This window comes from Lipophrys pholis, assembly GCF_963383615.2.
Source record: "Lipophrys pholis genome assembly, chromosome: 7".
NCBI classification, from domain to species: domain Eukaryota; kingdom Metazoa; phylum Chordata; class Actinopteri; order Blenniiformes; family Blenniidae; genus Lipophrys; species Lipophrys pholis.
In genome coordinates, this window is record NC_137638.1 from 25,645,315 (window position 1) to 25,671,279 (window position 25,965).

General features: G+C 44.2%; 3 protein-coding genes across 7 annotated transcripts; 1 reads left to right on the top strand and 2 right to left on the bottom strand.

Annotated features, from left to right (window-relative positions):
* Nucleotides 1-1,601: 1,601 nt before the first annotated feature.
* On the top strand, nt 1,602-10,434 carry ccdc92 (coiled-coil domain containing 92). Of its 2 annotated transcripts, none has more exons than XM_080468026.1 (4): nt 1,602-1,845; nt 5,064-5,242; nt 5,767-5,808; nt 8,424-10,434. In XM_080468026.1, exons 2-4 carry the CDS (start codon nt 5,107-5,109, stop codon nt 9,242-9,244), a joined length of 999 nt encoding a protein of 332 aa, XP_080324152.1. In that variant the 5' UTR covers nt 1,602-1,845; nt 5,064-5,106; the 3' UTR covers nt 9,245-10,434. The 2 variants fall into 2 exon arrangements, with proteins under 2 accessions (XP_080324152.1, XP_080324151.1); XM_080468025.1 differs by having other exon boundaries at nt 1,605-1,840.
* On the bottom strand, nt 2,407-16,354 carry chmp7 (charged multivesicular body protein 7). Of its 4 annotated transcripts, none has more exons than XR_013935487.1 (11): nt 15,819-16,308; nt 15,560-15,731; nt 15,047-15,232; nt 14,816-14,949; nt 14,411-14,459; nt 14,203-14,322; nt 13,981-14,079; nt 13,161-13,218; nt 12,852-13,070; nt 11,841-11,962; nt 2,407-2,604 (listed from the first exon to the last, which is right to left on the bottom strand). XR_013935487.1 is itself a non-coding variant. In XM_080468023.1 (10 exons), the coding sequence occupies exons 1-10, from the start codon at nt 16,061-16,063 to the stop codon at nt 11,907-11,909; spliced, it is 1,338 nt and encodes a 445-aa protein (XP_080324149.1). In that variant the 5' UTR covers nt 16,064-16,308; the 3' UTR covers nt 11,418-11,906. The 4 variants fall into 4 exon arrangements, 2 of the variants coding, with proteins under 2 accessions (XP_080324149.1, XP_080324150.1); XR_013935488.1 differs by lacking the exon at nt 2,407-2,604 and adding an exon at nt 11,433-11,666; XM_080468023.1 differs by lacking the exon at nt 2,407-2,604 and having other exon boundaries at nt 11,418-11,962.
* Nucleotides 16,355-16,999: 645 nt separating this feature from the next.
* On the bottom strand, nt 17,000-24,285 carry lgi3 (leucine-rich repeat LGI family, member 3). Its single transcript, XM_080466494.1, has 9 exons — nt 23,778-24,285; nt 22,890-22,961; nt 22,361-22,432; nt 21,350-21,421; nt 21,138-21,209; nt 20,761-20,930; nt 20,507-20,671; nt 20,320-20,410; nt 17,000-18,523 (listed from the first exon to the last, which is right to left on the bottom strand). The coding sequence occupies exons 1-9, from the start codon at nt 23,978-23,980 to the stop codon at nt 17,794-17,796; spliced, it is 1,647 nt and encodes a 548-aa protein (XP_080322620.1). The 5' UTR covers nt 23,981-24,285; the 3' UTR covers nt 17,000-17,793.
* Nucleotides 24,286-25,965: the final 1,680 nt, after the last annotated feature.

The window sequence follows — 25,965 nt, forward strand, 5'->3', positions numbered from 1 at the left end:
CACTAGCAGTACTACGCCGAGCGACTGCGGTCGGTCCAGCCCGCAAGTTTCAAAAACGAACGAAGTGGGCCGCACGGCGGCGGTCGGCTGTTGTCAGCGGTCAAGTATGAAGTGTACTATGTCCGCTAACTGATTTCAAAATAAAAGCTCCAATGACGTCGCCATTAATCTATCAGAATGCTTCTCAAGAATGATTTATTCAAGGTAAAAAAATACTTGATTGAAGTTAATTCAAATAATGTATGGATGGAATTCAAATATTAATTTCAATATGATATTAAGTTAAACTTCTATTTTTACAATATGATGTTGCATTTCAAAATAAGAATGCGTTTCAAGCTGAGAATTTGATGAGTTGTCTCGTCGACCATCCCAGGTTGCAACTCAATATTGAAAAATTCTGATGTGCCCTTTTAAAACATAAGAACGTTGAAAATGAGGAAATCTTTCATCTTTAAAGCTCTTTGATTTTGAAATGACAAATCAGAATTTCCTAATACTAACTGAGTGGTATCCTGGCTGGGATGGTGTACTATCACTGTGATGTGAGAATGACTTCATAACAACTAGGAATTTTAGAATAAATCCAACTTGAATGCAGGCCATTCTATGTTGTGTTTGGTAATATTCGAATTTTCAAAAGCATTTCATTTTGAAATGACACATCGACATTCCCTATGATTAAGTGAGTGGTATCCTGGGATACCCTCCTATCACTGTGGTGTGGAATGACCTCATAACAAGTAGGAATTTTGTAGTTATTCCAACTTGAAATTAGGTGAAATTCTGCAGTGTTTGGTCAATTTTCTATTTTTAAAGATATTTTATTTTGAAATGGCAGATCAGAAGTTCCTTATATTAATTGAGTGGTATCCTGGGTTGGTCGACTAAATCAATAAGACAACTCATCAAATTCTAAGCTTCAAATGGATTTTATTTCAAAATACAACATCATACTGTAAAATGTAAGTTTAACGTAATATAATATTGAAAAGATAGATTTAAATTCTATCCTTACATTATTTGAATTAACTTCTACTAACCACCTTTATTTAGCTTGAATAAATCATTCTCTAGAAGAGTTCTAATCGATTAATGGTGACGTGATTGGGGCTTTTATTTTGAAATCAATTAGCGGACATAGTACACTGCACGTTTGATCACTGACAACAGCCGCGGTGCGGTGCGCGCTCGCCTGACTTGATTTTTGCGGGCTGGCTTGACCACAGTGTTAAACGCGCGTCCAGTGTGGAGAAGCGCTTGGATAAGTCGCGTCACGCGCCGTCTCTAGGTGGCGTCAGCGCGTCGCCGCTGAACAGGTGATACGCTCTGTTGCTATGGTGATGACGCTGGTGACTGCAAACAGCCGCACGTCCCCGTAATAAGCGCTACGTCCTCACGTTAAAGTCAAACAAGGTTGGTAAAATCCACTTGTGTCGGTTATATTGCACTTTTTTTTTTTGTTTTTTAGATTGTGAGTGAGGTTTAAATCGCTACGTGTCTCTTGAAACAGTGAGATATAATAATGAGGATCGCACGCTCCCAGGTGATCAGAGTGGGATCGTCCGCTCGCGGTTTCCCGTCATGCACCGCTTTATTTTGTCTCGTCGCTGTGGGAGATGGGAGGAAAGTGACACACAGCCGCCCTCCGCTGCGAGCCGACCGAGGCGAAGCCCCCTCACCGCAGCATCCCCCCACCCACCCACCCACCCCCACACCCCAGACATGCCCCGCAACCCGGAATAAGCCCACCCGGCGCGGCGCGGCGCGGCCTGCCTGCATCACATCCACTCACTGGCGTTTCAGTAACGCATCCGACGGTGCTGCGTATTTTTAGCCGGTAAGGTAAGCTCTCCTCCCGCGGGCGGATAACGGGTAGCCACGCTAGCTGCTGAGCGAGGCTAGCATCCATACAAATCTCAGCCCTCGCGTAGTTTCTCGCTCCTCTGTGGCTGAATTCCTTCAATATAAAGTCACGGTTGTAAATTAAGAATATTAGAATACACGCGTCGGATCGTCATCGTCTCATTCTGCGGACGTTGATGATCCATTTCCGATAGGCATCCATTCAAGCAAGTCAACATTGTTGTTTTGTTTATTATATCCTTATTTATGTGGATTTCCTGCTCAAACACGAGATGCGCAGAGCAGCTGGCCTATAGGAGTTACATTGTGAATTATGAGGAGAAGCTCCATGTTGCCAGAAAGCCTTCATTGTTTTCCTGCTAAAGTTGTTGGGTTAAAGACAGAGGGGCTGTTTACTGCAGTTTGCTGAAACTGGACAGCTCCTCCCCGGACACAACAAGGACAGGCTTGGCTTTGTGATGACCCGGGGAGACGCAGTGGTGGCATCCTGACACCACAACAACAACAGCTGTGGCGTTGTGAAGGCAGCTCAACAGGCCCGAGGTTTGATGTCTTTTATTTGGGGAAAAACAAACAAAAAACAAAACAAGGTGAAGTTCAGACGGCTGGTGTAGAAAGCTTGCCGGCCAGTGAGGGTCGTGTGGGGGAAGTTGGTGATGCTCCAGCAGCTCCAGCAGCTCCAGCAGCTCCAGCAGCTCCAGCACCGCTTCATGTCGGGTGCTGTCCGCAATGCAGGTGCTGAAATAGAAAGTGTCGTTGAACAGTATCGAGCGTCCCTGACGACTCGCTGTACACTGTTATACCTGTGTACTTTTTGTTATGGTTATACCCTTTCAATCCTCAGCTTTCCTTTCTTTTTTTTTTATATATTATAATCTCAGCTGATTTTTGAGCCAGTTTCTTGAAATACAAATAAAGCCACGAAGAGAGTAGCAGCAGTTTGCAGTGTTGCAGGGATGCAGCTTCATTACAGGGAGTGACTGCTAAGCTGTTGTTGTAGCTCAGGATGGGAGCCACTTGCTAATGTTTCATGCTGCTGCAGTTCATTGATTATTTATATTCTCTGTATGAGGAAACACTAGTTGGTTAGCACACAGGACAGCAATGACACACTGAAAAAAAGCATCCTTGTTCATCTTCCATTGCTTCTATTGCCAATCTGTTATCCAGCAAAGCTCTGTACTCTAATCTTTTGTATCGGGAGTCTCCTCCGTGTGATGGTATGAGCCATGCTGATATTGAAGTTGGCTGAGGTCATGTCTTTGCGAGTGGAAAGCTATTCTAGGAAAGAGCTTGGACGAGAGATATGCTTGCAGCGCAGGGTTTACCGGAAGGACTCCACATTACTCATCAATAATAGATTATCTCCTCAGCCCTTATGACACACCACTGGCTGTGTTTGTGATTATTGCTGGGCTCGGCTTGAGTTATAACTTGCTTCTTCTTTATTTTCCCTCTCTACGTCATGAGAAAAACAAAAAATTGGGGAGCAGGTCCAGCCAGGTGTCAAGGGATTTATTATTCATGTAAGTGAGCTGATGATGTAAGCGCAAGAAGCTGTGGGATGTTTTATTGAAGCGCACTTCTGCATGCAGTGAGAGGCTTTCTCTGCACTCACGCAAGGGAGTTTTTGGAAGAATCAATGTGCCCCCGACCCTCCGTCCAGTACGGTCGTCTGGGACGGGGCAGAGGTTGGGATTGAGCAATCTTTTCTGTGTCTTTGGTTGTGGAGATCAGGACTGAGGACAGGACTGAGGACAGGACTGAGGACAGGGCTCAGGACGGCACGGCGAGGCAGGAAACACCAAACTGACATGCCACACCCAGTTTCATTGTGATGTCTGTCATCACGCTCAGCGGTGTTTGATTGTATCATCACTGCTTTATTTGTGTGATAGACTTATGCTGCTGATGATTTGGATTCCACTTTAATTACCTTTGATTTCACGGGTGTAGAATTGTCAAAAGAATGAAGTACGAGTTATTGCTTCTGCCCCTTTCATTATCTGTCAGTTCTTTATGGGACTGAGAAGCTGATGTTTACAAATGTGTGACACTCTGCAAAATCTAGTCTATGATTGGACGGCCATACTGAGAGTGGGTGGTCACAAAGGTTCATTTCTCTGCTTTCTGGTAGTCTGCTGGCCGTGAGTATAAAAGCAGTTGGAAACCATCCATTTTAAGTTGCGTTATATTTTTTTACCCAAACTATAAACTGTGATTGTGAGCTTGTTCAAAGAGTTAATTTGTGGTCTTTTGAATCCTTAATCACTCATTTTTAAATGATATTCTTATGAGAAAGTCTTGCTGGCACAACCAACGGGTCAATATGGACAAATAATAAGAGCTAGAAAACAAAAAAGAAAGAAATCTGCTCAGTAATTGAAATTAGACCCGTTTGCAGCGACTCGCAGACAGTTTGAACAGATCAGTCAACAGTGAAGTAAAAACAAAGGAGGAAAATGCTCTGCTGTTTCTTAATGTTGTTCAAAATATTTGATTACTTGGCTCTATTGAGCTTAAAAAATAGAGCTCATCAAATATATAATAGTAGTTTCAAGTTTCCTACAAAAAAAACCTGAAGAATTTGTTCTTTATATTGAAATAGTTTTAGGATCTGGTGCAACGTAGGCTGAAGAAACTGTGATTCTCCTGAGGCGGCTTAGCCTGAAGGAAGAATATCAAACACACGCTGACCAAAGGAACTCCAATGTTCTATCTAATCTGATAGTTAATGACAAATAGTTCAACTTGCATTCACGGTACAATCCGGGCTCTGATGAAGGCGCACGCTGCTCACTCCTAATCTTAAATCAATAACTTAATTTCAGGGATTGGTTGATTCCAGAAAGTAACAACATTGTGACACTTTATCTTTTCTCTCTTCAGTCTCATTCCAGTGTTGACCAAACCCGGTTAATGATTTCCCAATAATGCGTCTGTGCTTATAAATCCACGTAAGAGGCGAGTGTTTCCTGTGGATGGACAGTTTGGTTTGTCATCCAGAGCGGAGTGTTGGCACTGAGACAGAGCCGAGCTGGAGCCCGTCCCAAAACCCAGATGTTTGTAGGTGAAAGGCTGTGAAGTGGCGGCCAGACTGCTAGACGAGTTGATTTCTCTCTCTCTCTCTCTCCCTCTCTCCCTCTCCCTCTCGCTCTCTCTCTCCCTCTCCCTGTTCTCCTTTTCTGTCATCGCAGTCCGGAGGTTGCGAGGCCAGTGTGTGTCCGGACATAATCCGCCATGGCGTCGGCAAACGTTAACCTGGAAAACCAGCTGCACAGCGCACAGAAGAACCTGCTCTTCCTCCAGCAGGACCACGCCAGCACGTTGAAGGGGCTCCACGCCGAGATCCGCCGGTTGCAGCAACAATGCACAGGTGAGCCGAGAAGAGCAATTCTAAGCCGTTATGTCGTCACTGAATTCAACGCAACAACAGGATGTACAATCAAAATGGATATTTGAGATCAAAAGTGAGCTGGATGCTAAAACTAAACCTTTCAGATAAGAAAAGAAAACAACCAAAAAAACTAAACAGTGACTTATAGGAAATGCACTTAAGCATTACTGGATACACCCAGTTGAACCTGTATTGATTTCACTCCCAGGAATAGATCTGCTCCACCACACAGGGAAGAATATACATACGGCCTCCCAGCAAAACTGGACAGAGCGCGATTCCGCCCTGATTTCCTGGATCCTTTGCTCGCCCGTTTTCTGAAGCTCACATGTAACTCTCACTAATCCTATTAAATAAATACTCCTCCATATGGGAAGCACCAACATGCTTTTTCCTGAATTGTGCCGCGCCGCTCACTCGTCAGCCGCAGTTTGATAGCCGTCCTGTTCCAACCCCATGCAGCACGCACGTTGTGAGCGCCTCTCTTCTCTTTTTTTCCACAGACCTGACATATGAGCTCACAGTGAGAAGCTCTGATCCCTCAGGTAAGCCTCTATCATACTGGCTCGTACACACGCACATCAGGTTTACAGCTGCTATCTATTCAAGGGCCCGGTGTCGTCACGTCACATCAATATTCATCTGTTACAGGAGAGTTATTGGGGCTGGTGTTTATTGACTTTTTTTTCTTTTTTTTTTTAATAACTGTCAGCTTTATTCCTGTGGATTTATCCAGAATTAGCTTTTGCGACATGAGAAGTGAAACCAGATGCCGCGATGAATAAAAGCTTAAAAGTGCACCGCAGTTTTGACAGAACTGTACTCTGTGGGCCACATTAAATTGAAAAAGCAGGATTACGGTGAGTCAAACGCCTGAGAATAAAGATGACACGATGATGATCATTTTAAAAAAGTCAGGAAAACAGTCGAACTGTTAATTAAGTTAAAATGTCACAAATTAAAGCAGAATATTGAGTATGAAGTCTGAATGTTGAGAGGGAAGTCAAAACTATAAATGTAGTGGTGAAGGTATGAAGACAAAAGGAGTTGTTAGGGACGTTGATAAGGGAATAACGTTGAAAACCAATTCGGTGAACGATGTCTTATATTTAAGGGTGTCTTCTTCTGGGGAAATTTAACTTGCTTATATAATCACTAAAACTAATATCTAAAATAAAATAAAAGACCAAAATAAACTGCTCGTTCGTTCTGTTCACCTTCAATTCTTCAAGTCATAATATATATATTTGTTTCTCCGTTGGAGGATTTCATTGAAACATTGTGTTTAAAATACTTTTCTACACACGTCTAGTCTCTGAATTATTGTTTAAAACGTGCAAAATTGCAGTACATTGCCTTAAAATTACTCTCATCCAAAAGCCTGAGAAGTAGATTAATAAACTCAATACAAGCTGCAGTAGTTGGTTAACAGTGTATGAAAGGAACATAGACGCTTGGTTAATGTCTGTTTAGAGGATAGTAAGAAAGTAAAAACTATAAAATGATACATAAACATGACCGAATGTGCCGACACTGCAACTGTAGCTCGAGAAAATACAAACTATAAAAGAAAACTCTACTTTTACAGAATTGTTTTATTTCACAATTCTTTTTTTTTTTTTTTGTTTTTTTTAATTCTGACATTCTAAAGCTCGGGTTAAGTGAGTTTGTACTTTAGACGTCTTGAAATATTGATGACCTCATTTGTTCCCTTTGATTCTTGGCTTCTCTCTTTATACTACAGAGTCTGGAACTGGAATCTTGAAACCTTTAAAAGAATGCACACGGCACTGGAGCAAGTAACTATTATAGTACTATTTTCTGCTCCTGAATTCAACTGTCACCTCCAGTAGACTGAAGAGTAAAGTCAATAATCAATACTTTATTTTTTATTTTTTTTAAATCTCTATTAATAAAATCAGTCTTGTACGCATATTTCTTCAACATTGCCGATATTTTCATTGAAGAAAAAGCTTTAAATCATTTCCATGCAGCCGTGAAAATGCAGAGCGGCATCTGAAGCAGGCCAAACTCTCCTCCAGCGGGGGTTTAAATCGGCTTTTGCTGAGGTCAGTAGACAGAAGACTCTGTGTCTCCTGGTGACAAAGTTCAAGCCAGGACGCTTCGCACTGTGGGTCTCCCTGCCGCTCATTTGAGCTCCAGTTGCTCGTTGCCAAGACCCCCCCCCCCCCCCCTCGAAAACCAAGACCGTGACTAGGAGCCACATCACTGGTCCGATTCAGCTCCACAGTCCAGTCAGGGAGGCCCCGAACAGGCCGGGTACAATTTAATTTATTTAGCGGCTGCCGATGACCTCATTGCTGCGTGTGTCACAGGGATCGCCATATGTTGCAGGCAGACCCAGATCAATAGCGCTAAGCCCTCCAGTTAGAACCACTATCATGTTAGAAAGGGACATCTCAGAGATTGGAGTGCAGCAAATGAGATTATCTGTCACAGCGCTAATGCACAGCCTGCTCAGTGGAGCAGAACTCAGCTGGGGTCAACATGCACCACCACCCCCACCGCCCCGCCCCCGTCAGGAAATACTCTGGACTTGATAGGAGAGAAATATTAAATCATCATATATAGGCTCCAGCGCATCATGACCCTAAACAGGATATAGTAGGTGAATAAAATAGCTTGACGGATGACACTGAATGTATGTTTCTGTGCGGATGCGATCATGTGTAGGTTGTAGTTGGGTGGGGCTGTGGCCCCCCGGGTGGAGGTCAGACCAGAGCTGTGCCCTTCTGCAATAGCTGTAACGTGAAACTAGAGCTTCCTGCCCACAGCAGGTCCGTCTCCGTGCTGTCTCTGTCAGCCGAGTGCTGCTGATAGTCAGCCATGTACTAATGATGAGTCAGATTTAGCAATGAAACTGCAGCTAAAGGATTATTTCCAAACACACGCTCCAGCTGACTCTGGCTATGCGCTCAGCCAGATGAACGGCAGTTTTGAGGAAATGCCAGATCGCTTAATAAAGCAAATTATATTGGTGACCATCAGCCTTGTTTATACAAGTTCTAATACTCGTAAATCCTGTTTTTCTTACCATTCACTATCTTTATTGACCAAAACAAATATAAAACAAACATAAAAGGCTGGTTGCTGTTGTCAGCCTCACTGTGTATCCACTCTGTGTTCATTGTTTGTGCAGACAGCAGCGAGGTCCGATGCAAGGAGCTGCAGAGGAGATGTGAGGAGCTGGAGGCGCAGCTGAAGAAGAAGGAGGAGGAGAACACGGAGCTCCTCAGGGACCTGGAGCAGAAGAACGCCATGATCTCCGTGCTGGAAAACACCATCAAGGAGAGGGAGAAGAAGTACCTGGAGGAGCTGAAGATGAAGAGCCACAAGCTGGCGGTTCTGTCCGGGGAGCTGGAGCAGAGAGCGAGCACCATCGCTTACCTCACCTCGCAGCTCCACGCCACAAAGAAGAAGCTGCTGGCCGGCAGCTCCTCCGAGGCCAGCTCCGAGGCCAGCCCCAACGTCAGCCCCGTCACCTCCTACAAGCCCACACCGCCCCCAGCCAAGGACAGGCAGCCCGAGACCCCGCGCCGCCGCATGAAGAAGAGCCTCTCCCAGCCCCTCCACCCGGAACTGACGGAGGTGTATCGCCTGGGGTCCGACAGCAGGCGGCTGGTTCTCCGGGAGGCGGTGGACGCCATGCCCGACCCCACGCCCTTCCTGCAGGCCGGCAGAGAGTCTCCTGAGCTGCAGGCGGTCCGCGAGCGGCCCCCGGTCATACCGCCCATCACCTCCGAGCGCTCCCCCGCACCCCCCCTGGGCGCCACGGCCAGTCCTCGCCACAGCCCCGCCCGGGACCGTCAGTACAGGGCTCACGTGGGCGTGGCCCACCGCATCCCGCACGGCACCCTCCCGCTGGCCCCCCCGCAGGCCGAGCTGGAGACGCTGGCCGTGGACCAGGTGAACGAGGAGAAGGTGGTACGGAAGCGGTCGGAGGCCGACAGGACAGTTTAACACTGTGAAGCCCAGATGCACACGAAGGCACACACATCTACTGTATACACACACCGCACGACAGGAAGCAGGACGGCGCCTGAAACACTGTGCAGCCCGCTTTTCACGCTACTCCGCAATAGAGAAGTATGAACCCTTCATTTCGATTGTTGTATCTCACGAGGACTTTTGTTTGTTTTTGTTCCTGACGCACAGTAGAAAAGGACTACTGTGAAGCATGCCAAATGATTCTTATTTATATCCCAATAAGACCTTGTATTATACACATCTTGACTTTTTGCTTAGACTCTCACGTCTTTCCGTCTCACGTGGTGCGTCCTACAGACTCTCAGCCAAATATCTGCATCCCTACAGACTCTCAGCCAAATATCTGCATCAGTGGCCTGCTCAGCCGGTCCCAGCCGCTCGCGAGCTGCGTAGTGTAGTCATGGCAAAACGGTAATCTTCACATATCTCCGCTCCATCTTCTCAACCGCCGTCCGGACATATCAAGCAACTATTTAGCGAGACGTCTGCAGCCGCGTAGGGTAGAACTCAAATATTTCAACTAAATACTCTTCGAATGTCTTTCATCTACTTGTGATATACTATTACTGGAGTTATGAGCTGCAAACATGTGCAATTGAAACCTGCTGTTGGTCGGGGTGGGAGCTGTGATTTGGCCTTGTCTTTTGCTGAAAGAAACGGCTGTGGTGGATCTGTTAAACTGCAGTATGAAGTGAGAGAGAGAGAGAGAGAGAGAGAGAGAGAGAGAGAGAGAGAGAGAGAGAGAGAGAGAGAGAGAGAGAGAGAGAGAGAGAGAGAGAGAGAGAGAGAGAGAGAGAGAGAGAGAGAGAGAGAGATGCATGTTTCTGAGACACAGCAGAAGCCACTGAGAGAATTATGTTCTGTTCTCAACAGTATCCATTGTTATTTGTGATACAAGGGCATTTTCTTTTCTTCAAAACACTGCTGTACTAGGACTTTGTGATATTATTATCTGTACTTTATACAGGTTGTAAATTTGTAACATATTGGGTTTTTTTTATTTATTGTTTAATATAGGAACACAACAACACCTCAGTTACTCACTGTAGTTATGTTACCACCTACACTATGGGAATTAGAAGCACTGAATACCTGCTTTTCACATTAAGACGACTTGTCCTTGGAATATACGAAACAATAAAGCAATGCTGTCTTTTTGTTTGGTTTGTTTACTTGGCTCTTGTTATTATAAATGTGTGACTGAGTTTTATAAGGTGACGAATCGCCCCTAAAACAACAAGCCGCTTCATCCAGACGGTTGTGGAGAGTACTGAGTAGTGCAAAAACAGAGTACTGCTGAACAGAGCAAAGGGTCCTCACCTTTATACTGCACCTTTCACAGCCTGACATGACAACGGTTTGACAAAAGAAAAAAAAAAGAAAGAGGCATGTTTGTGTAGTTCCACTGATCTGCCACCAGGTGTCATCGTATCATTATGAAGAAATATTCATACTGGGAAGAAGATTTGCACCTCTTTAGACATTTAATTGCCCACACATGTTCTATGACGTCTGAAGCTTCGTGGAACTATTCAAGCTCTTTTTGAGGTATTTCTTTGTAGCTTTTACAAAATTCTAACCATTTTTTTGTTTGTTTTGGGGGGGGGGGGGGGGGGGGGGTCTTTTAAATGTTTGCCATACATTTCACAATCTTAACTAAGTCCTCCTCCTACAGGTTCAGTGGATTAGCTTTAGATAAGTCCAAAATTAGTCTCAAAATAAAAGGGAATTCTGGACAGATGTGCTTTTTATTGCAGTGATGTTGATTTATCTCCATTTTCTATTGAGTGTAGAAAAATAACTGCAGTCTGAATAGGATATGCATAATATAGCTATAAACATTTATAGGATTTGTTATCTTCATTCAGAAAATGAATAAACGTGCAAACTCCCCAGGATAATTTATCTCCCATCAGGAGTTAACTGATGTGCTGCCCTCTAGCGGTCGATGTAGTAATCTAAATTTGATAATGGTTGGTTGGGGTTGGGGTTGGGGCCACTAAATGTGTCCTATCAGCTGTTGAGATCTTCTGAGAAGAACCAAAACAATGTATAGAAAGAGAGGCAGCATCAAAAAGGCATAGAAGCAGTAAGGAATAGTTGCTGTTGACGTCAGTGACAGCGAGAACTCATGATGACACAAAGTGAGCACCACACCCCAGTGATTAAAATAAAGTTTATTTAGAGAAACAGACTTGGCTTAGCTCAGGTCATATGGGTTTCTCAGTCCGCGCAGGTATTACAGTTCAGAAGGTCACTTAATATTCTGGACAGCTGAGGAACGTTTTCACACCGACACACACAATTAACCACAAATATAGTTTTTCTGATCTTTGTCAAAACAAATATCCCAGGTTTAAAACCAGAGGCGTTCAGTTCAATATGGCACGGAGACCTGAAAGCATTCAAGGTAAAAGTGGACAATGAATTGAATGAACTGGTTTACCTCCACAGTCAATTAAGACGTCTATTTTTCACTAAATTGAGGAAAGAGCCTTAATTTCAACATGGATTTAACCACAATTCCATAAGAAGATCTAGTGTTCTTTAGTAACTTGTATGAACTCACGCAGGTGCTTATAGATAGAAGTTTGTCTTGATATGTTGCTGAATCCCTTCAGACCTCGTCTGTTCTTCACTGAGCGGGCTCCAGCCTTCTGTTGGGCGACGTCGCTTTGCTGCGTGCAAAACCTAATAAAGAGAGTTTAAAACACGTCACAATTCCACAGCATCTAGAATCGTAATGTCAAAGCAGCTCAGACTGAACACAACAGAAAAAAACACACACGGCATAGTTTGATACCAACCTGATATAAAATAATAAGCAATAGTATTTTCCTAAACTTAGCTTTAGTGCATTAGTGTGCAATCACTTAAAGAATAGAAATACTTTATGTACTTTATCTGCTAATGCAGCTACCATGTACTACTCCCCTTTACTGTTCTGGTCTTTGTCTCGTTGACAAATTGACAAATCTAGTCACTTTATATATTTTTTAAAGAAAAGATAATGCAGTGAAGTCTATCCTGCAGCGTTGGGAATGTTCAAAGTGTGAGCCCCCTCTAGTGGTATGTTCGGGAATGTCACATTTTTCAAAGCGGAAATACATGTGAAGCCATCGAATGTTATCAAGAGGGTAGATAAATGAATGAATTATTTTCTCTTTACACTCTTTTTTCTTTTCTTCCTTCTTTTCTTCTTTTCTCATTGGTGTTATACAGCAACTACTGTTATTACTACTAAACATTTGTATGTTTATTTCTGCTGTTTATGCTGCTACTACATGGGATGAATACAGTACATCCATTCACCCATCCATCCATCAAAATATGTATCAACCAAGACATTTCAAACAAAGCTTTATCTTTATTATATTAATTGGAGACATTAACTTTAAAGATATGAGTCAAGACAGATGAATTGTGTTTATAATAGTGTATAAATATTTTTTCAAATGTTATGATTCATGAGCTGTTGATGATTTATATGTCTGGAATAAAAACAATCCTCGTGTACTCAAACAAAACCGCACTAGTTTAAATGCAGATCCACACAGAAGGCAAAGGGAAACATCCTGACCTGACTCGGTGAGCGTGAGGTGACTCAACTCTTCCTCCAGCTGCTCCTCGGAAATACTGAGGTTCTTCTGATGGACCGCGGGCAGAGAGGCGACGGTCGGCTCACCTGGGGGCCGCAGGTCGTTGTCGGGGACGGCAGGTAAATCTGACACGTAGTCTGGCGTCTTCGACTCGTCCAGCAGGGACTTAAGCTCCTCCTCCAACTCGTCCATGTCTTCATCTGCAGAAAGAGAAATGCGTGAAAAACTCGAAGCCTCCCTTCATTTTCATGAACGTGGTCAAATTTAAACGATGAGAGAGGATTTCAAACCTGCAGCCGTCACGCCGCCGGATATGGTTTGGTTCACCTCATCCTGAGTGTCACACAACTGTTCAAATGACAGAAAACCACAATGAAAATATGTAATATGATATAAAAGAGTGTGATATGCCAGAAGAATTATAAGTCAATTCATTTAAGACGCTCACAGCAACACTAAATACCGTTCACTTATTCTGTTTTATATTCTACAACCTACAGTTTGGTCTCAAATCACTTTTTGGCCAGAAAAAGATAAAACGTCAGACATCAGTTCACTAGAGAAGAATAAAAGTTTATTTTAACAATTATATTGATGATATATCAACAGGCTGAACAAGTAAATTGTGGAAAGTGGGGTATTTTTTACTAATTTATTACAAATAAACATGTATGTATAACACATACAAACAACTAAAAATAAAAATCTTAATTCATTACCATGTAATGTTGGTTTTATCACAACTACATTATGAGAGTTCAGAAAACCATTTAAATTTGTCATTTTAATAGTGAAATACAAATAAAATAATTTGATCACAGAACAAGCTGATGGTATATATGATTCTTATAAACTGTGTTTACTCGAGTATCAGTATCAGTGTTAGTATTAGTATTAGTATACTACTGGGACGCCGGTTTATTTCCCTAACAAATGGTTCCACATTTGTTAGGGAAATCTGTGTGATGAGCAGCAGAGCTGAGTGTGTGTGATGCATCTCAATGTGTCTCTGCGTTGAGCTTTATAGGATACGGAGTCGTGCAGCCTCCTCGCCGCCGCCGCCGCCGCCGCCTCCACGTCTCCGTTAAAACACTGGACATGAACACAAACCTCCTGGATCTGATCCACCAGACTCTCGGCTCGTTCCACAGTCACGTCTTTGAGTGAGAGTCTCAGTGCAGCCACTCCAGCCTGGTACGCCTGGACAACCTACACACACACACACACACACACACACACACACACACACACACACAGGTGCACTTTAATGACCACACGCACTTATTTTGAAAAACAAATCGTTAAAGCCACACGGTTCCTTATGGCTCTCACCATTTTATCAGTCTGCGACTGAGCGATCCGGTCCAGGATGCCTCTGATGGACTCCAGCTGGGCGAGGAGGCTGTCGGCTCTCTTCTCCACTCTCTTGCGGCCTCGCAAACATCTCAGCGCCTTTGGGACGGACAGTGGACGCAACCGACTGAGCTGCCGTCACACGTTGAGCTGAAAGTGATATAAAACCGAGGATCTTCCCACTGACCTGCGGTTTCTTTCCTTCCTGGAGCAGAGTCCTCGCCTCCTCTTTAGACCTGCATTCAGCACAAACAAACCAACAGTAATATCAGACGGAGGAATTCTTATAGAAATACTGTCACGACCAGAAAGAATCTTAACTCTCTTACTAGTAGATTGACTGGATCTATTGGGATTTTACTGCTGTAGAAATGTCAATAAGGTTCACAGTGAGTCCCTCTACACCGTTCTCCCAACATAACTTTAACACGAGCACGTCTTCAGTGTTACTGTGTCTTCGATGGTCAATGGACCCACTCGTGCGGCTCCATTTTCCTGCTTCCGGATACGTCGTAACGTTGGTAAGAAGTAGTTTAAAGTCCCCTGCACGCTGCTCGCTTCATTAATAAAGCAAACATCCAGGAGGCCGTACCTGTCTGCCTCCTGGTTCAGCTTGTCCAGTCGCTCTCCGAGGAGCGTCTCACTGCGCTGCAGCTGGTAAATCCCCACGTCCACGTCGCTGACCGGAGACACTCGGTCCTGTCCGGGCTGACAGAACTTCACAATCTACACACACACACACACACACACACACATTACTGGTGGGACGAGCTCCTGCAGGCCGTGGACAGGCGTGTGGATCAGCCGGCGGGTTGTGATGGACCTTCTCTCCTTCGTGCAGCGAAACCGTCACTTGTTTGTCCCTCTGCAGCTGCAGCAGAACCATGCACAGCGTGCTCTCGTCCGCACACACGTCAGAGGAAAGGCCGCACAGCTCTTGAAACGACACGATGGCACAGCTGGAGAACTCACTGCTGCGGTAGACTCGGAGTAATTCTGCCGCTTTCTCCTGGGAAATAATAAAAATCGATGTGTGACTGAGAGCTGCTAAACAATCCACAGGAGCACTGTTGGGGTCAAAATCTCTGAAAATGGAACAAAAGCATCGGATCGGCCGATACTCAAATCAGATTGATATGGTGGAGGACATCACTCCCATCTTCTATGACTCCATCTATCTGGTGACTCTGGATGGTGAACGGAGAGAACATGCAAACTCCACACAGACATGGGGTTGAGCTGAAGACACTGAGACTGGATTCATTAAGTATGTTTAGTAAAAGCAGCCACACTGGGAGCTCTGCACTGTGGGATCAGGTGGGGAAATCAAACCCACCTTCACCAGCTCGATGACCACGAAGGATTCCTCCACCGACACCCGGCTGCTGCCCAGCAGGGTGGAGAAGGTCCACTTCAGGGGCTTCACCAGCAGCAGGCCGACCCCCCACGACAGCCAGCCACAGTCCACGTTGGCAGCGAACTCAGACTCCCTCTGAATCCTGCCGCACCTGCGAGGAAGGGAGGAGTCGCATCCAGACTGAGTGACACCCGCAAGGGGACCGGGACACCCCGGGGAGGGGGGCGGTGGCAGTTACCTGGACATGGACTGCAGGACGGTCCCCAGACCGAGCGGTGCTCTCTCTTTCCTCCGGAAGGTCCTGCTCAGCTCCCGCAGGTTGACGCACACGGAGCCGCGGTCCCGGCAGCTCTTGACGATGAGAGCCGTCCAGAAGTCCATCTTGCTGTCCCAGTCCGTCGTGTTGACATCTCGGTTCTCCTTGAAGTCGGAGAACAAGAAGTTCATGCGCTCGTCGTCGTCCCACTCGGGCGGCAGGGACATCTCGGTGGTCGTTTCTAACACCCCGACGCCACGACAGCTCTCGCGGTGCTCAAGTAACGACAGGTCAGCTCGTCAAAAGCACCAGCAGCCCTCGAAAAACACATTCACACCGAAATAAAGCAGTGAATCTGCAGCTCACATGTTCCTGTCCGTCACCACAAACCGCTGCTACATGCTAACAACAAGCGAACGTATCGAACTCAACAGACGGTTTCTCTAGTTTGTTTTTTACACCGGGGCGGAACAGTGACACCGTATACGCACATTCATCGCTCTGTTAACCCCGCCCCTGCAGACACGCTGTCACGCCAAACCAAGCGCAGCGTCACCGAGCGCTCACAAGGGTCGCGTTTGCGCCGTTTTTGCGCATGAAACGTTAGTTTTCTTTATTTTTTTATGTGTGTGAAATAGTCATAATATATGTTGGACAATGGAGCAGGATAATCATACTCCAAACAATATAAGGTTCACTTTGCAGAATCTTTATCATTGAGAAATTTGGTAATTGTTTTTTTTTCTTATGCCATGTCAATCTAATTTGTCTCAATTAGTATAAGGTAAAATAAGGGGTAACCAGAGTGAAATTGAGAACATTTCATGGCTTGGAGCCGGGGTTGGGTCCTCTCTATAGGGAGTTTGCATGTTCCCCCTGTGTATGCTTTATTTTACCTTGATATTCTGGTTTCCTCCTCACACAGTCCGATAAAATGCATCGGACTCCAAATCTCTGAGTTTATTAAAGTGAAGATTAGATGGATAAAAGGAAGGAAAATCAAACAAACTGACTTGAAAATTGCTTCTCGACATCCTTGATTTTCACCTGCTTACTTTATATTTTTATAACTAGTCATAATAAAGAACAAACAAGGAGTCGACAATTCAAATTAATTAAGGTTTGTGCTTTGAATCCTGTTATTAGCTAATAAAAACACATTTTAAGGGGTCATAAGCAAAATTTATTTACACCCCTTCCCACACGCCCTTCAATATGCAGATATACACAGCAACAACTCATACAGTTCATGTGACTGTACAAAACATAAGAAGAGATAGGATCAGAACATTTGTTTTAAGATGTCATAAACATTATCTGGCCTTGCTATAGCTCCTACAAATTTCCAGATTGAGAACATGTATTATATCTCCCTGCAACTAAAATAAACAAGGGCATGTGTAATAAAACCAAGGAATAAAAACGTATGTTTTAAAGTAGCTTTCACATTTTCAATGTTGTCTATGTTTTGGTTTGCTCATGCCTCAGGCCAGCTTGATTCCTGAGTTAATACTACAGAACAGACTCAAGAAAATCGTCGTTTCTAAAGATGGATTCAAAGCGATGTGAGCTCGTGTCAGACAGTTATACAGTGCCATGCAAAGTGCTGCTCAGTTCACCAGGCAAAATCTGTAGTTTCACTCTCACCTCCACGATATCCAGCCTCATCCAGTGAATAATCCTGTCGATGCACATGCACATCATCCCCACGTTAGTAAAGCACAATATATGACATGATAATTCAGAAACAATATTGTTCTGGCCAGAAGCAGTGACACATGATGCAGATGTTACACGCAGTGCACAAAATCATGTTAAACAATCATTTAATTAGTTGCCTCGGTTAAAACATCAGAGGAAAGAGCTGACTTTCAGATGCATGGCTTAGACGTTTTGCAGTCTTTTACTTATTTGGCACGTACGATATACAGTATTTCCAGAAGCTCCACCTGTTGCTCTACTTTGCGCTGAGGTCCACCAGCAGGTGCTGGTAAGCCAGAGTGTTGCCTTTGAAGCTGGCAGCCAGAAGAATGTCCTTGTTGTCTACGGACACGAGGTTGAAGCCCCTCGGCGCTCTCATGTTGAGCTCCTGGAAGGGCTGGAAGCGCTGAGTGAGGTCGTCCCACAGGTACACCCTGGAGAAGGAGAAATCACTCCCCAGGATGAGGTACTGGCGGAGGCCCACGGTGAAGGGGTACACCGCCATGGAGCCCCGGGAGGGGAGAGTCTGGATCTCGACGAAGCGCTGCCCTTCCCAGCGGAGGATCTTGGAGTCGCCGATGAAGCGCGTCAGGCAAAGATAGAGAACCTTCCTCACCCAGAAGTGCTTCACCATCTGCACGTCGGCCAGCTCTGTGATTTGGGAGTGGAAAGCAAACTGCTTCTGGCTCCGGTTCCACTGGTAAACTATGGGCGGCTGCGAGGCACTGGAAAGGATCAGATGAGGCTTTCCGCCGACGTCGAGGAACTCCACGTGAGTGTCGCGATGCCAGGGATGGAGGGACTGGTGGGAGTAGAAACCGTTGCTGTTCCAGCGATAGATGCTGGTGGAGCCGGCCTTGGAGCTGTCGGCCACGATGAAGTACCACTCCCCATCCAGCTGGAAGGTCTCCACGAAGTTGGGTTTCCTTACCCGACTGGTGTCGATGTCTTGAATCTTCACGAAGCGCAGGGGGTCCTCCTCCCACCTGCGGTCACAAGAAGACTGTCAGTGTGATCCCGGAGCTTTTCACTTTCTCATTTTAACCAATGAAACACTTGTGTCTGAGAGTTGAGCTCACAGCCAGCCATTTAGCTGCTGGCAGTAGTGACATACAGCTGCTTTAGCTCCGTCCAAAGTCAATAAAAAATAACTGTCGTCAAGGGGGCCGGAGTCTCCACAGGAGCTGCTGTTATTTCAATCTATTAAATGAAACCGGGGTTCATACATCTGGATTCTAACATGGCTCACTTCAACCTCTGGAAATCCATTTGGTTGTCTGACTTTTTTTTCATGTAAAAAACTTAAGTTCTTACTCCTGAACATGAATTTCTGACAACACACCAAGTGCCTTGGGTGCTTTTACTGACATCGACAGCAACATCAGGTGGGGAGAACCGACTATCAATGTGCAGAGGTGAGCTTTCCCCTTGTATTTTCAGTCTTCACACCAATATGAGGTGTGCGGCTTCATATTCTATTATAGTATTGATCCTCTTGTTTTACGTTGAGTGAGATAGGACGTCTCTATAAACAACCCTTTTGTATTTTGTCTGTGAGAATATAGAGATGAGGTTTCATTCACCAGAGGATCAAACACAAAAAGTCACACAGATTTCCATATAAGTCAACTTGCAGGCTGTGCACAAGCTTCAAAGATACAGAGGCTGGTGTCAAATTACAAGCACGAGTTGGCATAAATTGATCAGTATGTATATATGTATGTATCAGTGAGTAAATCAAGAGCATCTCTTGATATAAATGTTTTGTTTGGGGGGGGGGGGACACAATGTTTATGAGCCATTGTTGCTCTGCTTTACTAGTTTTTTCTAATCTTATTCTGGAACTCATGATTACATTTTTCTCGATTTCAAGTTCCATACAGAAGTAAGTAAAAACTATATTTTTTTCATTCACCATCAATTTTTTTTCAATTCAAAACACCATTTTCGTGAGGTAATAATTGCTAGTTCTGCAGGCCAAGGTGCTCGACACAGCCAATAATATAATAACGGCCTATAGCGGTAAACTACGTCACCATTTTAGATGTAAGAACGCCAGCAATAATAGTAAAGAGGCCGTGTGATGCTCAGATCTGATCAAGGAGGTGGCCAGTCAGAGGAAATTCAGTTTTTAGGCAAGTCTTTAACCGTTTGTCATTTAATGGATCATTAAGTTATATTTGGAAAGGTGTACGTGTTATTTTTTCTTCATATGTACCAATTTAAGTTTATGATTGTCACCATTAAGTGTAGCAGTGAGCCCGGCCGCTTTAGCTTTTACAACGTAGAAAAAACATTTTTTAGCCTTCACTCAATGCCTCAACAACTGAACGGTGGCATTTGAAAGTTTATAGGCAGTTTAATAGCCGACACATCAATGTGTTTAGTTTTACTGTCTATGAAAAGTCAATAAGTGTTTCAGTACCTGCCCAGGATTAAAGCTCGAACTGCTTATTTCAGTGTAAATGAACAGAAAAACTTGCTGAACTTCTTCTCATACTACAATCTATTCCCATGAGCATATGAAATACATTTTTAACTCAGAGTCGCACTATCACAGTACAATCTGAGCTGATGAAGGCGTCGATTCAGCCGAACTGAACATAGAAACATTACATCTTTCTTTCTCAAGTTAAACGTGAAAAGAAAAACTCTTCACAGCTGACGTCTGGAGCAGATGAGAGAATTGGAGTATATTAAAGTCATCAAATTTATTAAAGCAGGTTACCTTTAAAAAAGATAAGTATAAGCCTACTAAAAGAATAAGAGTCATGAGCCTTACTTGTAAATATGGGATCCACCAAACAGCTGAGCCACGACCATGTAAAGCGTGTTGTTTATCACCACTGGTTTGCAGTACACAGCAGAGCGAGCTGCGAGAGAAACACAACGAAATACCCCCCGAAAACCATGAGGATGTCTCAGCGTACCGCCACCCAGGCTTTATGCCGTCAACATCAGGAACTTACAAGTGATGTTGTGATATTTCCTGAAGACCATCTCCACGTGATCCCAGATATACAAGGTGCAGAACCCAGAGTCGGGCTGAGCGAAGGCCACAAAGTTATCACCGTTGAACTCATAAGACTCCGCCGACACCGAGTGGAAGGGGAAGGTTTCGTACACTGCAAAATCTACCGCAGGAGACACCAGAGGGATGCTTAGTTCGTGGTATTACTGTTTGCCGGGAGCAAGAAAAGACAGGCCAGGCGAAGGTGAAAACCTGCACTGATGCAGTTGAAGTCTCGCGGGGCGAGGTCGTGGATTCTGCGTCCCTGGAATTCAAAGGGGCTGGCACAGTAGATGGCGGGGACGGACGTGTTGGTCTTCTCCATCCAGTCCACCAGCCACTTGATTTTACAGTCACACCGAAAAGAGTTTCCTCGCAGGTCTCTGAGTCACACACATTGGAATCGTGTTGGTTTGAATCTCACACAAACCTTTTCAGACTTCCTCTTGAGCATTGCAGTGAAAACACAGGAAAAGGATGGTTCTAAATGAAGAAGTGCATCAGCATCAGCTGAATGAGAAACAAACCAGACACATAAGCAAGCAAACTGCAGTTTCGGGTCAAACCTCGTGGGATGTTCACACACTTACAGATCTGTGAGGATGTCAAGATGCTTAAAGAGATCTCTGGGCAGCTGCTGCAGGTTGTTGTTTGAGAGAGACCTGGAAGGAAAAAAGTGACTCATTTAAGGCCATTGTGTTGAGTATGAAATTAGTTGCATTGGTTTTAAAAATGTATGTAATGTACATTGCATATTTTTTCCTAGATAGAGTTGATCTTTACTTAAAAAAAAGCCACTTACAGATGGGTCAAGGACTTGAGTCCTCTGAAGGTGTACTTTGACAGAGCCTGGATGTCATTATTCTCTATGAACCTGATTAGAAAAAAATGCAGTCATCATCAGAGAACCAGCCAGTACAAGTCATCCATGTGAGGAAATAAGCCTGTGTTGTTACTACAGAATGGACTAATGCCACATCTATCTAGATGATGCGTCTATATTTTGTATTTAATGTGTTCTATTATTAAAACACTGAAATCATCAGATCAGGCTTGATCAGAAAAACCTGCGTTCTGTCTTTTCCTATGTGATAAAAAATGATTCAGTCCGTGCGACGGGTGTAACAAAGGTCTACGTGTCAGCGTCATTCGAGCCTGTCCCGTTTCTATTTTCTCTATTGATATTTGAGGACATCCGGCATGTGCAGACTCTCTGGAGGGGGCCCGGATATAAAAACATGGCTTTATTAGCATTCACAGCAGGTAGCCAAGGTAGTGGCACTGATGCAGAGGCCTGATGGCTGGACTGCAGCCAGAGACACACACACACACACACACACACACACACACACACACACACACACACACGAATAGCTGTGCGCTCATCAGCTAACTGCTTCCTATAGCCCATCAATTCACAGGATGGCATATTCAGCTTTATCACACTGCAGAGGCAAAGCGTTGGCCGCCACAGAAGAATTCATCTTCAGCTTTACTTTTGGCATTCTTTGCAACGCTGCAGCGTTCCCCCTTCATATTTCACAGGGAGGGTTGGTGTTATTTACTTCTCTGAGAAACAAGTCGAACTAAATCACCCACTAAAGCAAAACGGCGCAAGAGCAAAAGAAAATCATTCAACAATGTGCTTGAGTGCAGATCTTTTTAATGCAGCTGCAGTGTGTTTAAATAATTCATTCTGGTCTTCCCTGAGCAAACAACCTATATACTTTTCTTTATATAAAGCCAGAAGTATCATCAGTGTTTTAAGACATCATTAAAAGCGCTAATGTTTACGGTAGGAAGTGACACTCACAGGTACTGCAGGTGAGACAGGCCAGCAAAAGCATCATCCGCAATTGAAGTGAACGTATTGGAGTTCAAAAGCCTGTCGAAAGGAGGGAATATCAGTTAATCATAGAGTGATTGAGGTTCTCTGTCAAAATCATGCCTGAGGAAGAAAAAAACCCAAACATATTCAGTCTATAAGTGAAGCACAAGATTGGAGCAACACAATAAAAACACGTGGACTTTACACAAACACACACAGACCGACGCAGAAGCACATGAACACACACGGATGATTGCATCGCACCGGATAAACAGGCCTTTGTGCTGCAGAGCACAACTGAAGGGAGTCAGTCACTGCCAATGACACTGATACAGAGCCACTTATTCCTGCTATGTCACCACTGCTTTCAATAACCATTCATTTCTAGGACACTGGCTGAAGCTCATTTGTTGTCACCTAAAAACAAGAGATGTCTGAATCATTGCTGAATAACTCTGGTCTGGTCTAGAGTAATCAGGTACAAGCCTAATCTGCTGCGGGTGGGCGCACTCACAGAAACTGCAGCAGGTGAAGGTGTGAGAAAGCTCCCTCTGGGATCGTTGTAAAGGCCGCGTTCACCATCGTCCTGTTCAGACAAACAACGTCACATATAATCAGAAGTGTCATCTTGTTGTCAGACTAGATATCGTACATGCAGGCAGTGATAAAGCTCACAAGTGTGACATCACAAGTTTTTTTCATTGAAAATGTGTCATTTTCACTGGTTTTCTCTGAACACATCTGATCTTGAAGGCGACATCCGTTAAAAGTAGGACACAGAACTTTCATCTTCTCTTTTTTGGATTCCTCTGTCGTAAAACGAGGACGCCTCTTCCAGATTGTACTCTCGAGTTCCCCTGAGTATGTGAACTTAATCGTCAATCTATGGGCAATTGGGGTCAATATCTGAAGGAAGGGAGTGTATGTAGCCTTCTCAGCAGAATATAACCTTACCCTGGTCATGTGTTAAGCTTTCCTCCTCATTGGATGTGCTCCATTTATTGAGAGTATGTCTTTTCAAGATTGAATCTCTAAGAGGGGAAGCAGGTCTCCTGCGGAGAATCTATTGTTAGTAGTGGTCCCTGGAGGTCGAAAAGATTCTACTGCTATGCTCCCTCAAATGATAAGTTCAGCATACGATACATTGACTGCACTATGATATAATGCTGACAATGCAAACACGCTGTGTGTCAGGAAAAGAAAACACTCAGAGGATATACACCGGTATTCACTTTTAAGTCATTGAAATCGCACAGGGTGTTTAAGGCGTCCTTACATAATGCAGGGTGACATCATCTGTACCAGCCTGCACACAGCTGAGACTTTACACAGGTTATGAAAAGATGCTTTTGGGTGGTGGGATGTACACACACACACACACACACATGAATGCTGGACTCACAGTGAGATGATTCCTGGGGGGAAGCTCTTGGGGATAGCCTTAGTGTCCACACAGAAGGCACTGTCTTTGGTGCAGGAGCAGGTTGCAGGGCAGCGGGGTATCTTGGGGGCTCTCTTGGCACTCGAATCCCCCAGAAGGCAGAGATATAGACACAGAACTAACAAGCAGACCTGCCTCATCCATCTCAGTCTGGACTCCAGCATCCTTGGGCAGGAGGACAGAGAAGCTGTGCGAGAGGGCTTCTTGAAGTTTTCTCTCCTCAGTGGCAAGTGGCTTGTTGAGAAGTGGTGGTCAGCACGCTCACTGCCCCGGCAGCTGTGATGAAGCTCAGTGCAGAGTTGAGAGAGGCAGCATGAGAGAGGGATGAGGGAGAAAGGAAGGCAGGGAGGAGGGGGAGTAAGGGTACTCCTGTGTGTCCTCGGTGGGCGTGGGTGCGCTGCGGCTTCCCTGAATCTGTGCAATCTTTTTTCTGTGTCCCCGCGAGGAGCGGCTGCCAGCAAGACGCTGCAGGAATGATGAGCGAGGCTGCTTTCTCCCCAACAGGACCTGTGGGCAACGTCGCTGACATTGAATTATTTACTACTGCCCCTGCAGAAAAAAGAAAATCAAACCCACAGCGGCAGGCAGGAAGGGAATGAAGAAGAGCTCAGCTGTCATGAAAGTGTATTTTCCTGTCTGTTCGGTGGATGTCTTATCAGATGTTCAGTCCTGTCAAGCAGCTGCAGTCATGAGAGCGAGAAAGGAGCAATGGAGAATGAAGGGAGCATGTGTGTGTGTGTGTGTGTGTGTGTGTGCACATATTCACGTGTCAGTGGTCGTATGAGTGGGTGGCTGTTTATCTTCTGAAGGCTTCAAGACAGCAGTCAGTGCTGGCATTAAGATGCACATACATCACATGGAGTTCAATGTGAATGCCTCATGTTGTGTCACATTTACAGTTTCCAAATAACAATAATCTTCACCAACAACTCAATTTTCATGTCTTTTTTCTAAACTTCCTTTGGTCAAAACTCTGTGCAAACCTGGAAATTTCTCATCACAACTATTTATTCATTTATTAATTTACTTTTAAGAACAGTTGCTCGCAAAGTGCTTTACAGTAAAAACACATAAAAAAGTCAGTCGGCACAGAGGAGACATGCAATCAACTTACATAGGCCTAAAGTGACAACAACTTATCTCTGCTCTATTACATCAAGGCATAAAGATATTCCTGTTTTTGGTCCCCCAGAAAAAGACTAAATAATGTATATGAATCATGTTATTGATGTCAACACTGAAAAAAATAAACTCCGATCTTTCTCCTACGACCACACACACTACGTTACACACCCCTCATGAAATTCACTGGTTCATGCTAATTTACAAAACCATCCCTGTCTATTAACAATTCTTTATACCACGGTGAGTTTAAAGTCATTGCAAGTCTTTAGGGATTTCACTGCCAGCTGCTGCCCACGTCTGAGTCAATAGTGACTCACATTTACATAAATATCTTTGTGTTGTTGGTCAAAACTACCTTTCGTGAATCAAAAAACTATTTCACATGCAGCACTGAGATTGTAGTTTCTAATCACTAAAAAAAAAAACAGTTGTATCTTGCTGTATTTTTAGAGAGAGATAAATAACAAAACAAACGTTTTGACAAGGAGCGTTAAACGTGTGTTTCAGGGGCTAAAATCGGTCCATTTAAGAGTCTAAATTGGTCCACATGATGACCTTGCAAAGTGTAAGAATAACATAGAAGATATTGTAATTTCAAGTAATTGCTGTTCCTGATCTGTCCACCGGGGGTGCACTGTTCCAGTAAGATGACTGAGTCTAGTGATACCCAACAAGCTACTTTATTGCTACATACAATCATCATCAATACCAAACTATAAAGTTAAGTTTGTGTAGAACTTTGTGTAGAACATGCCGAAGAAATCACGAGTCCTGTGAATTATTATTTTTTTGTTCCACTTTAGCCTGAAAAGTAACATTGTGGCATGAAGGACTTCAGATTGTCCCATTTTTCTCAAAATAAGATTTTCTGGTTAGGTGTCGCAAAAAGGCCTTCAATGTGAACATTTTCATGATGTACAAATATCTTTTGTGACTTAACTTAAGTAAACCTGGGAGAAGTGTTGATATCTATAATTTTATTATCTCTAATTTTACTTGACACTGACATCAGCTGTAAATAGAC

What these genes read in the sequence shown, in the direction of transcription:
- ccdc92 (XM_080468026.1), top strand. Translation starts at nt 5,107, where the DNA reads ATGGCGTCGGCAAACGTTAACCTGGAAAACCAGCTGCACAGCGCACAG. An exon ending in GTTGCAGCAACAATGCACAG is followed by an intron (nt 5,243 to 5,766) that starts GTGAGCCGAGAA and finishes TTTTTTCCACAG; the next exon opens with ACCTGACATATGAGCTCACA. An exon ending in GAGAAGCTCTGATCCCTCAG is followed by an intron (nt 5,809 to 8,423) that starts GTAAGCCTCTAT and finishes TTGTTTGTGCAG; the next exon opens with ACAGCAGCGAGGTCCGATGC.
- lgi3 (XM_080466494.1), bottom strand. Translation starts at nt 23,980, where the DNA reads ATGCTGGAGTCCAGACTGAGATGGATGAGGCAGGTCTGCTTGTTAGTT. An exon ending in CCCCCAGGAATCATCTCACT is followed by an intron (nt 22,962 to 23,777) that starts GTGAGTCCAGCA and finishes TTGTCTGAACAG; the next exon opens with GACGATGGTGAACGCGGCCT. An exon ending in GGTGGATCCCATATTTACAA is followed by an intron (nt 18,524 to 20,319) that starts GTAAGGCTCATG and finishes TTGTGACCGCAG; the next exon opens with GTGGGAGGAGGACCCCCTGC.
- chmp7 (XM_080468023.1), bottom strand. Translation starts at nt 16,063, where the DNA reads ATGTCCCTGCCGCCCGAGTGGGACGACGACGAGCGCATGAACTTCTTG. An exon ending in AGGAAGGAAAGAAACCGCAG is followed by an intron (nt 14,323 to 14,410) that starts GTCAGTGGGAAG and finishes TCCGTCCCAAAG; the next exon opens with GCGCTGAGATGTTTGCGAGG. An exon ending in AGTCGCAGACTGATAAAATG is followed by an intron (nt 14,080 to 14,202) that starts GTGAGAGCCATA and finishes GTGTGTGTGTAG; the next exon opens with GTTGTCCAGGCGTACCAGGC.